This window comes from Salmo salar, chromosome 02 (genome assembly GCF_965601325.2).
Source record: "Salmo salar chromosome 02, fSalSal1, whole genome shotgun sequence".
Lineage (NCBI taxonomy): Eukaryota > Metazoa > Chordata > Actinopteri > Salmoniformes > Salmonidae > Salmo > Salmo salar.
In genome coordinates, this window is record NC_138292.1 from 43,865,400 (window position 1) to 43,882,526 (window position 17,127).

Below are 17,127 nucleotides of genomic sequence, written 5' to 3' on the forward strand. Positions count from 1 at the left end.
GGATGATTAGGTGACCATGATGGTATGACAGCCAGATTGGGAATTTAGCCAGAACACCAGGGTTAACACCCCTACTCTTACAATAAGTGCCATGGGATCTTTAGTGACCACAGAGAATCAGAAGACCTGTTTAACATCCCATCTGATAGACAGCACCCAACACAGGGCAATGTCCCCAATCACTTCCCTGGGGCATTGGGAGACTTTTTGTTTTAGACCAGAGGAAAGAGTGCCTCCTACTGGCCCTCCAACACCACTTCCAGCAGCATCTGGTCTCCCATCCAGAAACAACCCTGCTTAGCTTCAGAGGCAAGCCAGCAGTGGGATGCAGGGTGGTTTGCCGCTGGTGCATGCTTGGTGTGTGTGTGTGTCCTCTGAGAGTATGTGTGTCCATTAGTAGTGTCTCTATAAATAACAAATCCCTGAGACGTGGGGGAGCAGGAGAGGCATCAGGGTGGCTGGATGGCGTCAGCGGGGATTAGGTAACCAGCCAGTGGAACATAGAGGGTATAGATAGGGCAGAGGACGCCCTACCAGGCCCTGTTACCTGACTGTCTGACAGGGGATCTGAGGTAGCTCTTTCCACCTTCTCCTCCCTACTTAATCCTCCACCCCCTCCCCCTCTCTCCTGCCTCTCTGCAGATGACTTTGTCAACCACTTTGAAAAGAAGACTGACGACATCCGCCTCTCATTCACTCAGCCTATTGAGTCCAGTGGTCCCACAGAACTACCCTATGCCTTGACCGCGTTCTCCCCTCTCTCTCCAGATGAAATCCTGCAACTAGTGAGGTCCGGCTGCCCAACAACCTGCCCGCTTGACCCCATCCCCTCCTCCCTTCTCTAGACCATCTCTGGAGGCCTTCTCCCATTCCTCACTTCCCTCATCAACTCATCCCTGAACACTGGCTGCGTCCCCTCTGACTTCAAAAGGGCCCGAGTCTCTCCCCTCCTCAAGAAATCAACACTCCTCTGACATCAAAAACTACAGAACAGTATCCCTTCTTTCTTTTCTTTCCAAAACACTTGAGTGTGCTGTCTCTAACCAACTCTCTCACTATCTCTCTCAGAACGATCGTCTTGACGCCAACCAGTCAGACTTTACGACGGTTCACTCAACCGAGACCGCTCTTCTCTGTGTCACAGAGGCTCTCCGCATTGCCAAAGCTGACTCTCTCTCCTCTGTTCTCATCCTCTAGATCTATCCGCTGCCTTCAACACTGAACCATCAGATCCTCCTCTCCACCCTTTTAGGGCTGGGTGTCTCAGGCTCTGCACACGCTTGGATTGCATCTTACCTGGCAAGCCGCTCCTACCAGGTGACGTGGAGAGGATCTGTATCTGTAACACGTACTCTCACTACTGGTGTCCCCCAGGGCTCGGTTCTAGGCCCTCTCCTCTTCTCTCTATATACCAAGTCACTCGGCTCCATCATATCCTCTCATGGTCTCTCCTATCATTGCTATGTGAATTACACTCAACTACTTTTATCCTTCCCCCCTTCTGACACCCAGGTGGCGAAACGCATCTCTGCGTGCCTGGCAGATATCTTAGATTGGATGTCGACCCACCACCTCCAGCTGAACATCGACAAGACATGGCTGCTCTTCCTCCCGGGGAAGGCTTTCCCGCTCCAAGACCTCTCCATCACAGTTGACAACTCCACGGTGCCCCCCCCCCGAGAATGCAAAGAACCTTAGCAAGACCCTGGACAATACCCTGTTGTTCTCTGCAAACGTCAAAGCAATGACTCCCTCCTGCAGGTTCATACTCTACAACATCCGTAGAGTACGACCCTACCCCACACAGGAAGCAGCGCAGGCCCTAATCCAGGCACTTGTCATATCCTGTCTGGACTAGGCTGTTGGCTAGGACCCTGCTTGCGCCTTCAAACCCCTGCAACTTATCCAGAATGCTGCAGCCCGCCCGGTGTTCAAACTTCCCAAGTTTTCCTGTGTCACTCCGCTCCTCTGCACACTCCACTGGTTTCCTGTCGAAGCTTGCATCCACGACAAGACCATGGTGCTTGCCTACAGAGCAGCAAGAGGAACTGCCCCTCCCTACCGTCAGGCTGTACTCATACCCTACACCTCCAACCCGAGCACTCCATTCTGCCACCTCAGGTCTCTTGACCCTCCCACTAGGATCTTCCGAAAACATCTGAAACCTTACCTCTTCAAAGAGTATCTTAAATAATCCCACAGCACTCTCCTCTCGCAGCACCCCCCACATAAAAAAGTTTTGTGAACTTTTCCCCCCTTACTAGCTCTGACTTTGCTGATAGTAAGTACAATTTTCCTCAATAAAATAGCTATGTGATGTGTGGTTGTCCCACCTAGCTATCTTAAGATGAATGCACTAACTGTACGTTGCTCTGGATAAGAGCATCTGCTAAATGACTAAAATGTAAAATGTGGCCATCACTGCCACGGCCTGCGTCCTGTTCATTTGGCATCAAATGGGGGGAAAAAACTGACTGAGACAGGGAGGGACTACCTGTCCTTGTCCAATAAGAAATGCTCATTTGCAGTTGTAGAACGTTTAAAAATGTATTTCATTGTGTAACCTAATGAACATGACCCTGAGTTCTGTTTTAAACCAACTGCCATGAGGGAGGAAAAAAACAATGCTCACTCAGAATCCATTGCTGTGATCTTAAAATCTCCTCAATCTCTCATTAGCCTGGTCCCAGATCTGTTTGTGCTGTCTTGCCAACTCCTATGGTCATTGTGATGACAAACATGTTGAGTTGTCTATACTGCACTAACAGTTCTGGAATCAGGCTACTCACTCATGGCTCTGACTTAATATTCTTAATGTTCTCATACATAGGCTACTGCACATAACATCCTAAGGGAGATCATAAGTAAGCTCCATTCTCTGCATGCTAACTGAATAAGTAAATGTTCCTGTCTGAGGATTTAGTACATGAATGACAAAACAGGAAGTTCACAACAGGCATGAAAAAGTGTTTTCTTTTTTTCTTGTGTGTGACACTATGGTCGACCAAAAAAACAACTTTCTCTTTTCTTTCTTTAGTCTAGTGAAGTTGCGTGTTCTCGTGCTATTTCTCTTTCGCTCTGCTCAATTTTCAAACACTCTCATGTTGAAAGCCGAGGGGGAGAAAAAAAGACAGATTTTTTACTGTAAATAATAAAGAAAAGGAGAGCACAAACATATTCACACAGATAAAAGTGGGGGGGGGGGGGGTTTCCTGAGACAGGAAAAGCTGAAATAGCACACTGCTCGAGCACGAAGAAAAGCTACTTCTATTTCTGACATTCTAAACCGCCAGGGAAGAGAGTGAAGGCGTAAGCTCTGATTCTTAACTGTGTATGAATACATGATAAGCAGAGACATATTTTCAACAAGTCAGTGCTAACACTGACACCCACTCAAATACCTGTCTGTACAATACTGAAGAACATACATACCAAGCAATCTTCAATCTTAAATCAACCAAGATGTATATGTTTATCATATTTTTTCCCCCAGTGTTTATTGCTCAAAGGGGTGAAGAATTGATAGGCATTCCAAAAATTCCAACTCCATTGAAACGCCACTTTCAAAGCATAAGCTTTCATCAAACCACCCCACTGACTTTTCATCTTTTGATTTTGTCAACTGTCTTGTTGTTTTCAACAGTGGCTTGAACACAAATGAGAATATCATGACCTGACATGATACAGCCTATCATCTTGTTTATGTAAAGCACACTCAAAAACAGATCCTGAGCAGTTCCGACTATCGCCACAGGGTGGCTCATGTCCCCACTTCATATGGGGCTGAGTTGACGAGATGGAATCACAATGATAGGGATCTCACCAACAGATGTTTGCTAGTGGGAGACTGTCAAGATCAGGGGCCTTGAAAGAGCTTGAAAAGGAATGAGCTCCTACAGCATGCTTAACATAGTCCTTACACTGAAGCTTATCTCTTGGATTTTGTCATTCTAAATCTGTTGAGGACAGAGCTAAATATCTTGCTGTTGCCAGACAAAGGGTTTGTTCACATTCTAATTCCTCTCAAATATTGCCCAATTCCCCCCTCACTAGTCCAACTATGGTCACACGACAGAGGGCTTATATTAGGGTCAGGAACTACTTAAATAACAGTCGAGGTATGTTCACTAACCTGCCAATGGGACTGCGTTGGCGGTGCCCATCTCAGGGGCATCCTCTCCCAGGGTGGAGGCTGGTAGTGAGTTCCCGTACCCTGGGGTGTTGGGCCTGCTAGGGGAGCCTGATTCGGGATCACTGGTGGATCCCCAGCGGTCCCCTCCTTGCCCTGCCCTGTTGTCCCCTCCGGACCCGGAACCCCTGCCCCCATCTCGCCTCTGGTGGACCCGCTGGTGTGCAATCATCTGGTGGCGGCTACGGAACACCTTTCCGCACTCGAAGCACTCGGTGGACTTGGACTGGCTCTGCTGGGAGGAGGAGGAACGTCGGCCCTGGCGGGAGGAGGGACGGTACTCCGAGTCGCTCAGGCTCTCGGGAGTGCGCTCCCCGGGGGAGGTGTGGTGGCTACTACCCCCTCCCCCGCTGGCGCTGCTGCGTCTCCCTGAGCGTCGCTCCCTCTCCTCGCCCTCCATGATGTAGCGGCTGCTCTCCTTCTCGTACACCACGGTCCCTCCAGCCAGGGCCTCATCCCCTTCTCCGCCTGCCGTAGCCTTTATACTGTATGCCTCCACAGGCTCCAGAACCCTGCCCCGCGTAGCCAGCTGCCAGGCCTGGTAGCTACAAACTGGGTCCAGCTCAGGGATCCTCTGGCCTAAGAGCCTCTTCTCTTCCTCAGGTTTTTCTTCAACCGGTGGCCGGAGGCTGAGGTAGTCCAGGAGGAGCCTTTTGGCACTGAGAGGGTCCCCGTCATCGCTAGGTCGTCTCTGGCCCTGTGTCAGCTGCTTAGCCTGGCTGTGGATCTTCTCGTGGGCCCTCAGGCTCTCTCGGTCATGGAACAGGTTTCCACACTTGGAGCAAACCTGGTAAAGGCTTGTGGAGGACACATTGGTCTCTGGATATTGGGCCACATCGTTGATGGTGGCCGCGGCCTCTTGGGAGTCTGCCTTGGGTTTCCCCCGGCCGGAGGCCTTGGAGCCATTGTGGGTCTTCATGTGGCTCTTGAGGAACCAGGCTTCCCTGAAGCGGCGGCCGCACACCCGACAACAGTGCTCAAGGAGGCCTGCGTGTTTCTTCATGTGAGACTTAAGGAACCAGGCCTGTGTGAACACCTGGCCACACGTCTCACAGGGGAAGGCACCATCAGTAATCTGAGTCCCTGCTTCTCCCTCCGTTGCCACTGCCTCCTGACTCACTGGGGTAGTCTCGTCCTCCATGTCAGCTGTGATGTGGACCTTCTCGATATGACTGAGGAGTTGGTCCTCGCGCTGGGTCTGGTACCCGCACAGACGGCAGCAATATGGCCGCTGCTCCCTTTTGACGCTCCTCACCGCCGTCTTCCCTATGCCCTCTTCTGTGTTAGCGTCTCCGTTGACGACCCTGTTACAGGCCGAGCTGCTCTTCGTCGGACTGGTTCCACCGTCCAGGCCCTCAGACACACCCACTTCAACTGACCCGTCCTCTTCCTCCTCTGGTCCCTCCTCCTCCTCGGGGTGGTGGCTAGTGAGCGTGCGCAGCTTGTGGCTGCGGATGTGGACCTTGAGGTTGCCCTTCTGGGAGGCGCGGTGGTCGCAGTAGGGGCACTTGTAGGGGCGTGCGCCTGTGTGGCGCCGCATGTGCTGCGACAGAGAGCTCTGGAAGGGGAAGCTGCGGCCACACACGTTGCAGTCGTAGGCTGAGGCCTTGTCTTCTTCCCCCTCTTCTCCATCTCCTCCATGGCTGGCCTTGCCTCCCTCCTCCCCCAACTCCAGCCCTCCCGCCTGGGTCTCCATGGCCTCCACTCCTCCTCCTCCACTCTCTCTGGGGTTCATGGTGCTATGCCTCCCACTCCCTGCCTGCGCTAGCTCGCCAACAGTGGATCTACACGGCTATCTGCGGTAGCTCATCAAGCTCTAGTGTTCTCCGTCTGTATCAGCCAATCCCAATGCTCTCTGTCCGTGCTCATCCACTGCCAACTGTAAGGGTGCATCCAGTGCTATTTAGCCCGTGTTCATCTAACACTCTTTTGCCATCTATCTTCAGTATGCCATCTATCTGTCTTCATCCATGCACTGACAGTCAGTGAATCCAACACTGTCAATGTCTCTGTACCTGCTATACGGCCCTTTGTAAAATAGCTTACACAGCACTATCGGGAATCGTACATCTCTGGGTACCTTACACTGTGTCAGAAAGAATCAGTCATGGTATATGGCAACACATTAACAAGCTCTATCTGTGGCTGTGTATAGTCAGAGACTGTTACTCCATGTCTCCTCTCCTGTTCAGTTCACTGGCTGGCCTTTCTTCGGCTTTATTTTTCAGCATATCAGCAGCTTCCAGGTTGCATCACTCTCTGTGAGCTCTCTGCACAGCCTGTGCAGGTCCTCACCCTGAGAGAGAGAGAGAGAGAGAGAGAGAGAGAGAGAGAGAGAGAGAGAGAGAAGAGAGAGAGATCAAATGAAATTGAGTACTCACTAAGTCTGATAAATGTTTCTAAATGTCTTGTATATCTTATTGAATTGCCACTGACACCATTCACATCATAATCAACATACTTACTTTGGCGAGAGAGAGAGAGAGAGAGAGATAACAAAGAGACAGCGTTAGCATAGCCAAAGCATGCCACATCACCTACAGTGATCCGTTACACATTTGCATATTCATAACTCCAGGTATGTGTCAGAGCATGCAGCATGTGTGTACGTTTCTATGTAAGTAAGCACTTCAGCGTGTGTATGGGGGGGATATCATATGTAGGTCTGTTGAAATGTCAGACAGAGAGGGCCACTGTGTGTGATTGTGCATGGCGCTGCCACTGACACCACTCCAGCTGAGTCGACACTTTGCACACAATCGCACCGCAGTGCAACGTTCATTCACATCAGCAAGATCAGCACCAGCAGCCTGAGCCTAGCCACCATATTCCCCACGCCCGCTTCAACTGACACTATCACATGGCAGGGATCTTAAGCACACAACAGGAAGTGGCTCTTTTTACTCTTCCAGAGTAAAGAGAGAGATCATTTATGAGTTGCTTTACACTCTCTCTCATGTCTCAATCTCACTGTTGCAAGTTCCACAATTCTGAATGTGGACTCAACAAAAGCCCAGTTGAAGTGCAGGACACAGATGATTAATGTGAACTTTTACCTTGAAAAGCCCTTCACTGTATTCAGATTCATTTCAACTTGAAAAGATACCAGAAGAGACTAAAATGAATAATAAATATACAGGAAGGGAGAATAATAGAGTATTGAGTTGGAGTTATGAGGAAGGATGATTGACAGCATGATTACAGGTTATTACATCATCCACAGCTCATAGTTCACCAGGCTGAGTGACTGACAGCTCATAGTTCACCAGGCTGAGTGACTGACAGCTCATAGTTCACCAGGCTGAGTGACTGACAGCTCGTAGTTCAGCTCATAATCTACACTGATTGAAGTGGATTTAAAAAGGTGACATAAATAATGGATCACCGCTTTCACCTGAATTCACCTTGTCACTCTATGTCATGGAAAGTGCAGGTGTTCCTAATGTTGTGTGCGCTCAGTGTATTCCTCTCCGATTTCTTAATATCTTGTTATTCTTTTTTTACTTTTTGGATTATGTGTGGATTGTTATTGTATTGCTAGATAATAGTGCACTGTTGGAGCTAGAAACGTAACAATTTCGCTGCACCTGCGACAACATCTACAAATCTGTGTTCGCAACCAATACACTTTGATTTGATTTGATCAAAGTAAAGTCTAAGATATAATGATTTTCCTGGCAAAGCATTGAGCCTCAAAGAAAATATATTAGTGATCACAAAAAAAAACTAAGAGACTAAACTTGACTAAATCACACTAAAACAAGCCTTAAGCAAATTACATAAGGGCATTTCCATTGGTTTATGAATTATTAAGTGATTCAAACTCATAATTCCGTTACCAAAATGGTAACTCTCTCGCTCTCTCTCTCTCTCTCTCTCTCTCAGCCTCTCTCTCTCTCAGCCTCCCTCTCTCTCAGCCTCCCTCTCCAGTTAATGTCACCTCTCCTAGCACTTACTGACACATACCCATAAGCCCCCTCTCTTTCCATGTAATGTAACCAGCATCTTCACCCACTAAGCACTGGACGTCCATGGACATTGAAAAGTAGTTGAAATGTGGCTCAGTCCACACTGGAGTTGATGTTAACGTCCACAGACAGACCGGACTGGACCAAATCTGAACCTATTATAGACGTATGATTCACAAGTTTGAATAGTACAGTACAGTAGAGTATTTTTTACTGTATTGAACTACACTCTACTTTAATGTAATGTACGGAACTCTACTGTGCTCTACTGCACTTTACTGAACTCAACCCTGCATTACTCTACGCTACTCTAATCTATTCTACTCTACTGCCCTGCTGTGCTGTTTTGTACTGAACTGTACTCTACTGTGCTCTGCTGTGCTGCGCTGTGAGGTCCAAACTTGTGAAACATGAGGAGAATGAGATTCAGATCCATAATTATGCATTTCTGTGCAGTACAGGTCATTTTATTCCGTTACCGTAATTCCGTTACTGGGTGTATGTATATCCACTTCAGTTACTGTAGTTCAATAACCGAGATATTTTTTCAAATTCAAGGTACCATGTCATAGCTGACACTCTTTCTGCAGACATCATTGAATCTTAATTCGGAGCAGATATTTAACAGACCTTTTGGAAAACATGGTCGCATAAAAACCCGAGGGAGATTTTACCCTAACTCTGTTACCAAAGTTTGCATCTGCACAGTTCTTCCAATAAATTCGTTTTTGTATAATGTTCTGTAGGAATTGTTAAAAGTATTCCTTGTGCATAGAGTTGTACTTTAAAATCAATGCTTTTTGTTTGGCATCCATTTTAAAGTCAAAGCGTAAACACCTTGGAATTGCCCATAAGGAATTCACATTGATGGAAAGGACTGACAAGTAAAAATCCTAGATCTGAACAGATCTTCATTCTCCCCCTTTTTCTTCCTTAATATCCCTCCTATCTGTCTCTTGCCCCATTTAGTCTGAGAGTGGTTACATTTCTCCAGACCCATCCCTCAGCTGTTTACCAAATCAGTGGCGGGGTGTTCACTTTGTTATTGTTCACACTGCAGATTGCCCCTTTAATACTTCCTGGTTTATTTCTTCCTGTTTAAGTGTTAAAAAAATAGGATAATGATCTTATTTGTTATTAAATGGGGTTTGCTGATTGGGTAAGTTTTCAGCGAGCATTAAGCCTGTCATCAACCAGACGGTCACATGTCCAAATGAAACTGTAATGAGATTAGCCTAGCTGAAGGAGAAACAATGTGCTCCCCTCTCAACACAAAGTAAGAAATAAAATGACAAATTGGCTAATAGTGTGTATGTGTGTCTCTGTGGACGTGTTTAACTATTCTTGTGGGGACCAGAAGTCCCCACAAGAATAGTAAACAAACAAAAATTTGACCAACTGAGGACATTTTGTTCGTCCCCACAAGGTCAAATGCTATTTCTAGGGGGTGTAGGGTTAAGGTTAGAATTAGTGTTAGGGTTAGAATTAGGTTTAGGGTTAGGAGCTAGGGTTAGGATTAAGGTTAGGTTTTTGGGTTAAGGTTAGGGTAAGAGTACAGGTTAGGGGTTAGGGAAAATAGGATTTTGAATGGGACTAAATTGTGTGTCTCCACAAAGTTAGCTGTACAAAACTGTGTGTGTGTGTGTGTGTGTGTGTGTGTGTGTGTGTGTGTGTGTGTGTGTCCAGAGGGACAATGTTACCATTCATTATTAGGACTTCTGTGATGAGTGTTACAGTAATGCAAAAACTACACCCACCAAGGGTTTCTTGTCAAAGACTTGATTTCAACATGTCCACCCCCATTCCCCCCACTCCCATTCCCCCCACCCCGCTGACCCAAAAAGCTCCTCATATCCTATGATAAGCCCAACCTTGAATTGAATGCCTTGGCTGTCATGTAGCCCACTCCATCTTGCTAGCGTTGATCCCAACCCTGGTGCAGATGCATGGTTTGAGAAGGGCTAAGTCTATTATACTGTAGCTCTATAAATGTCTATAAAGGCTCTATAAATGTGTCAGATATACCGATGCACTTTTAACATGTCGTACCATGAGTTTAAAACCCACATGACCTTTCTCAGCTGAGATAAGGGGGCTGTTAGTGGGGAGAAATACAAAAACACATTTCCCCCCCACAAAAATGTTGAACTCAGGCAGCTGAAGGTCTAGCTGCTGTGCGAAACGAGGAAATCCGCTCTTATTTTTTTTCTCCCCATCGATCCGGAGCCTATTTCCATCTCAGATCTCAGGGAGGTTCTTGGGACATCTGGAGCTGGTCTTGAAGCACATTCTTCTGTGCGTCAGGCTGGGAGAAAGGCGAGGAAGGAGGGCTGTGGCTGTACTCGCGTGGCTGTGATGGACGACGCCGTCAGCCAGAGGGAGGGCTCTCAATCACAACAAACACCGGGTAGAGAGACGGAGATGCAGCACACATCTCCAAACACAGAGGAAGGAGGTGGAGTGATATGGCCTTTTAAAAAAAACACACTCCTTCTCACCCACTATACGCTTTATTAAAGCAAATGGCTCAGGGCCATTTCGGTGTGGGGCATCGTCAGCCCTGCTGTCTGTTGTAGCCTCATTGGGATACAGAGCACAGCGTTTAAGAGGAACATATACGGAGAGAAAATGAAAAGTGGTCTGCTTATTCACACACACATGCGTGAACAAATGCACAAACACGCACAGGCACACACACACACACACACGCACGCACACATGCCTGCCACACGCACACAAAAAGGAAATTGCCAAACAGAGGGGCCCTTTACAAAACTTATCCACACAGATTTCTATGAGGTCCACGCACCACTGTGAGATTTTAACACTGCTCCATACAGAGAGAGAGACAGAGAGAGAGAGAGAGAGAGAGAGAGAGAGAGAGAGAGAGAGAGAGGAGAGAGAGCTTTGGAAAGTGACTGGTACATACTGAGAGCTTCACAGTCAGTCACATGTGTGCTTTGGGCATTAGTACACAGAGAACTCTTTAAAATCACACACACACACACACACACACATACACACACTGTATAGAGACAGGGGCTCATAAAGTGGACACATTCAGTCGCTCAGGGGCGGGACCGCAGTGGTGTGGAACAGAGCCCCCCATCCCCTCGCCTCTCCCTCCATCAACCCCCAAGCCAGCAGATTCTCAGACCAATCAATAATCCATTATGAACAAACTGTGCTTCGCCTCCCCATTCCCGGCATGCAGACAAAGAGCCCTGCTGTAAGCCGTGTGATGGAGAGAACCAGAGAATGAGAAGAAAAGAGAGGGATAAACAACGACAAAGAGGACAGGGAAAGCACAGGCTATTACTTCTGCATGCAACTTTTTTGACAGTGGAGTATCTGATGACTTTTGTATGTATGCAGTGCATGTTAATGTACATGCACTGCATACAAACACAAATCGAATCAATTTGATTCTCTGTAGCTTACTTTGTTGTTTAACTCTTCTTGTCATGCTCCTTGTTTACATAGCTGAATGTACTAGCTTCAATGACAATAATGAGGCTTTGCGTTCTAGTGTAGTCCCAGTCCTGCTGTGTGTGTGTGTGTGTGTGTGTGTGTGTGTGTGTGTGTATGCATGTGTGTGTATGCATGCATTTGTGCATGAGCACTGATGTGTGTGGGTGGGACAGGCCCATTTAGTGTTTGGGTGGAGGGCAGCAGAGAAGTCCCACAGCCCAGGACCCTGTGGACTGGCTGGGCCTAGGCCTGGGTCTGTCAAAGCACCAGCGGGGGCTCACGGCGTCCATTGTCTCCCCCCACCCACCCCCCCATTCTCCGTCCCCTATACCCATCCCAACCATACCCCCCCACCCAACCCCAACAGAAACCCACCAAGAATGTGTCAGCATAGACAAAACAATGGAGGCTCTCTCTCTCTCTCTCTCTCTCTCTCTCTCTCTCTCTCTCTCTCTCTCTCTCTCTCTCTCTCTCTCTCTCTCTCTCTCTCTCTCTCTCTCTCTCTCTCTCTCTCTCTCTCTCTCTCTCTCTCTCTCTCTCTCTCTCTCTCTCTCTCTCTCTCTCTCTCTCTCTCTCTCTCTCTCTCTCTCTCTCTCTCTCTCTCTCTCTCTCTCTCTCTCTCTCTCTCTCTCTCTCTCTCTCTCTCTCTCTCTCTCTCTCTCTCTCTCTCTCTCTCTCTCTCTCTCTCTCTCTCTCTCTCTCTCTCTCTCTCTCTCTCTCTCTCTCTCTCTCTCTCTCTCCCCATGCTGGGAGTTTTTTGGAGTTTGAGTGTTTGGTGCGGAGGACTCTGGCCTATCTAACTTTCTAGACTCTTTTCTTGATCTTTTTCTTACATTTTATTTTCTATGGTGGAGGGTTACTGCAATATTTGTTTTAGCGGTATCCAACGTTATTTTTTTCAGAGTTAGGGTGGAAGAAGACAGAGTAAGGTTTCTGGGGTTTGCAAGGTGTGGTATGCGCGATGGCTTCTCAGCCTAGCGCGGAGGAGACGCTGTCGATACGGCATGGATTCAGGTGTGTTCCTGAGAATGGAGTTAAGGTGGAGGAGGTTCTGCTCGCGGTCGGCGAACAGGTAGGAGCTGAATTTATACATTCTGCTTCTAGAATGAACAAAGCGGTGGTGGTGTTCATGAAAAGAGAAAATTTGGTTGGTAGGCTAATTGCTAGCGGAATATTTGTAAGGGATGTGTTGGTGCCAGTTTTACCTCTTTCTACCCCTTCGACAAGAGTAGTTGTTGCAAATTTACCTCCGTTTATTACGGACGATCAAATCAGGAAAGAGCTGAGTCGTTTTGGTAAGTTTGCTAGCGGGTTTCGTGTACTGTCGGCAGGTTTTCAGGCAGCTGCTGTTAAGCACGTTGTTTCGTTCCGGAGGCAAGTGTTTATGTTTCTGAACAACAATGAGCAACAGCTAAATGTGCATTTTAAAGTGAGGCATGGGGAGGGGCTCTATGCAGGGTTTGCCAGCACAGACAGTCTACGGTGTTTTGAGTGTGGGGATTTGGGGCATAAGAGCTTTGCGTGCCCACATAAAGGCCGTAGACAAAGTGAGGGTACAAGCGCCGGTGGGGGAAATCGAGGTCAAAGTGCAGGGGGAAATGAGATGCAGACAGCAGAGGCTGGGCCTAGTCATACCAGGGATGGTGGGGTAGCTGAGGCTGGGTCTAGTAAGGCAAGAGATGGTGGGGTAGAGGAGGCTGGGTCTAGTCAGACTAGAGATGGTGGTGTAGTGGAGGCTGGGTCTAGTCAGGCTAGAGATGGTGGTGTAGCGGAGGCTGGGTCTAGTCAGGCTAGAGATGGTGGGGTAGTGGAGGCTAAGCCTAGTCAGGCTAGAGATGGTGGGGTAGCTGAGGCTGGGCTTAGCTATGATATGGAGGATGGTGTAAATGATGCTGGGCCTAGTCATGCTATGGAGGGTGGTGTAGAGGATGCTAGGTCTAGTCAGGTTATGCTAGTGGATGAGGAAAGTATAGTGGGGAAGTGTAAGAGACTAGGGGGGGAGGAGGAGGGTGCCAAGCGGGAAAGGAAAAAGGGTGTGGTTAAAGGCACAATGGAAATTTTGCCTGTTGCTGTGGGGGATGCCATGACCAGAGAGGAAGAGCAGGTGGTCAGGGTGGGAGATAGAGATGAGGAGGAAAGTGAGTCTGAGGAAGAGGATGAGGAGATATTTTTTTCAGACTCCTCTTCAATAGGCCCGGAGCTGACAGCCAGTCAAGCAGAGGGGTCTAAGTACACGTTGAGAGAACTGACAAGGTTCCTGAATGAGACCAAGGGGAAAAAAGTTAATCTTGAGGCTTTTTTCCCTGATTCAAGAAAGTTTGTACGATCAGTACAACATGATGTGAAAAATGAGGGGCATGGTGTCCTCTCACCCAGGAAACGGTTTAGGTTGAGGAAGTGGGTCACAACAGTGCGTAAGGGTTTACCTTCGGACACTGTTTAGATGTATACTTTCTTTCTGACACTGGGGTTTTTGAGCTTTGCTATTGGTCTTTTTTCTCTGCTGGCTTTTCTCCCACTTCTTATGGAGACTCTACGGGTAGGCTCGCTCAATATAAATGGCGCCAGAGATGCGGGAAAGATGAGTGTGTTGGGTGAATATGTAAAACAAAAAAAAGTACAGGTGTTGTTTCTGCAGGAGACACATAGTGATGTGTTGAATGAAGTCGATTGGGGGCTCTGGTGGAAAGGGGCAAGTGTGTTGAGCCATGGGACAAATCTTAGTGCAGGAGTGGCAGTCCTTTTTGCACCGGGTCTGTCTGTAAAAATGTGCTCCTCAAAGGAGGTGTGTAGGGGTAGGCTCCTTGTTGTTAAAGCAGAAATTAACAACATGGGTTTTGTCTTTATAATTGTGTATGCGCCTAACACAGGGAGAGAAAGAGGGGTTCTATTTGGGAGTCTTAGACAGGAACTCTCACAGGTAGCGCCTGAGGAGACACTGGTGGTCGGAGGGGACTGGAACTGCACAATGGATTTTACAAAAGACAGAAATGGGGAAGAGCCTCATTCAGTGTCAGTGGGAGTATTAAGGGACATTATTAATCAGTTCGACTTAGTGGATGTTTGGAGAACTAAACATCCGAACACAAGACAGTACACATGGGTGAAGGTTTTTGGGGCTAGGGTGAGTGCAGCCCGACTTGATCGGTTTTATATGTCTAGGAATCGGAGCAATAGGCTGTTGGGCGCTACCATTCTCCCGGTGGGGTTTTCCGATCATCACATAACCATGGCTCGGCTGTCTATTTCACCAGGGCCCCGGCAGGCATCCTATTGGAAATTCAATGTAAAGCTCTTACAAGATGCCACTTTTTGCGCAGGTTTCCAGACATTCTGGGAAAGGTGGAGGCAGCAAATAGAGGAGTATGAGTCTCTGAGCCAATGGTGGGATGTGGGGAAAGTCCAAATTCGGCTTTTCTGTCAACAATACACAGCTCTCTCATCCTCAGAGGCTAGGAGAGTATTGGGGGAACTAGAGCGGTGTATTAGTGAGATGGAGGTAGAGATGGTGGGGCAAGGCAATGTAGGCCTCCAGGCTAATTTAGCTGAATTACGCAGGGACCTGGGCAGTTTTTTCCAGGTTAAAGCAAAGGGAGCACTTGTAAGAGCTAGATTCTCCATGCTCAAGGAGATGGATGCTCCCAGCTCCTTCTTCTTTGGTTTGGAAAGACAGAGCAGTGAAGCCAAGGGTATGCATTGTCTACGGCTGTCTGATGGGCGGGTGACCTCTGTGGTGGGTGAGATGCGGGAGCGGACTGTGGAGTTTTATACTGAATTGTATAGGGCAGAAGAGTGTGATCCTTTGTGTGCTCAGGTCTTGTTCACAGAACTCCCTAAACTCTCTCTGGCACAGAGGGACGATTTGGACGTTCCTCTGTTGTCCCATGAACTGGCAGAGGCCGTAACCCAGATGTCCCCCGGTCGTGCACCGGGGGTCGATGGACTCCCAGTGGAGTTTTATAAAAAATTCTGGGGAATAATTGGACAGGACTTCTTTTGCGTGTTGCGTGAATGCGTCGGGGTAGGAGAGTTGCCGATGAGCTGCCGTCGGGCGGCTCTGACTCTCCTGCCCAAAAAAGGGGACTTGTGTGAACTTAAGAACTGGAGGCCTGTGGCATTGCTCTGTGCGGACTACAAGATATTTGCCAAGGTCCTCTCTAACAGACTGAAGTCCCACTTGGACTCGATAGTACATAAGGACCAAACATATTGTGTACCGGGACGCTCAATCACGGACAACCTGTTCTTAATTAGGGACATGTTGGACTTGTCGAGAGGTTCTAATGTGAACTTTGGACTGGTCTCTTTAGATCAAGAGAAGGCTTTTGACAGAGTGGACCATGAATATCTGTTTAATGTGATGTCTGTGTTTGGGTTTGGGAGGAGTTTTTTGACCTGTGTGAAGCTGTTGTATGCTGGGGCATCATGTATGGTTAAGGTGGGAGGGGGGCTCAGTAGGCCAGTCTGGGTGAGACGGGGCATTAGACAAGGATGCCCTCTATCTGGGCAGTTATACACATTAGCCATTGAGCCTTTTTTAGGCCTGCTACGCAGGAGACTGCAGGGAGTGTGCTGGACAGGTATGGGTGTGGTGACAGGCATAGCAGTGTCAGCATATGCAGATGATGTTTCTGTGATGGTCAGGGATGGTAAGGATATGCAGGCACTGGAGACCAGTCTGAAGGTGTACGAGGGAGCTTCATCAGCTAAGGTAAACTGGGGCAAGAGCAAAGCTCTGTTATGTGGGGCATGGGGGGATAGGGCTCCTCCTCTGCTTCCAGGGGGTTTGCAGTGGGGTTGTGAAGGGCTTAAAGTGTTGGGGGTGTACCTGGGCTCGGAGAGGTGGGTCAGGAAGAACTGGGAGGGGCTGTCACAGGCAGTGGTGTCAAGACTGGCCAGGTGGAGGTGGCTCCTGTCCCAAGTGTCATATAGAGGGAGGGTGCTGATAATTAACAACCTGGTGGGATCTTCCCTGTGGCATAAACTGGCTGTCCTCAACCCCCCCGCCGGTCTGCTCGCAGACCTGCAACGCAAGCTGGTGGACTTCTTCTGGTCGGGCCATCACTGGCTGAGGGCGGCAGTGTTGTATATGACCGTCCACGAAGGAGGACAGGGCCTGGTGGAACTGGAGAGCAGGATGGCTGCTTTCCGGCTAAAGGCGGCACAGAGACTGCTGTACCATACTGATGTTGGCTGGAGGGAACCAGCATGCGCGCTGCTGAGGAGGGATGGGATGGTCTCTGCGCGCCTTAGGGTTGAGTTTGAGTTCTATAAAATGATAAAAAGTGTGGAGATGTTTCAGGAGATATGGTGTGTTGGGGGGGCTGTCTGTATAGCTGGGGAAGATGTTTTGGATATACGGTTGTAGGAGTGGGTATTGTCTTGAGTATTGTGATGTTGGCTTGTATCATGTGGTTGCTGGAAAGGCGAGTATGGTACATGTATGCATTACAGGATGTATTTTTGGTTTTATTTTTAAGGGGGAGGTTGGGTGGTGAG

At 48.4% G+C, this 17,127-nt stretch overlaps 1 protein-coding gene across 3 annotated transcripts in view; it reads right to left on the bottom strand.

Annotated features, from left to right (window-relative positions):
• Positions 1 to 17,127, bottom strand: part of LOC106583523 (zinc finger protein 516) — a 70,616-nt gene that overhangs the window by 22,514 nt on the left and 30,975 nt on the right. For all 3 annotated transcript variants that reach the window (XM_045704521.2, XM_014167808.3, XM_014167817.3), the window contains exon 2: positions 4,133 to 6,485. In XM_045704521.2, coding sequence (XP_045560477.2) covers positions 4,133 to 5,924 — 1,792 coding nt within the window. In that variant the 5' untranslated portion in view covers positions 5,925 to 6,485. The remainder of the gene's footprint in view (positions 1 to 4,132; positions 6,486 to 17,127) is intronic.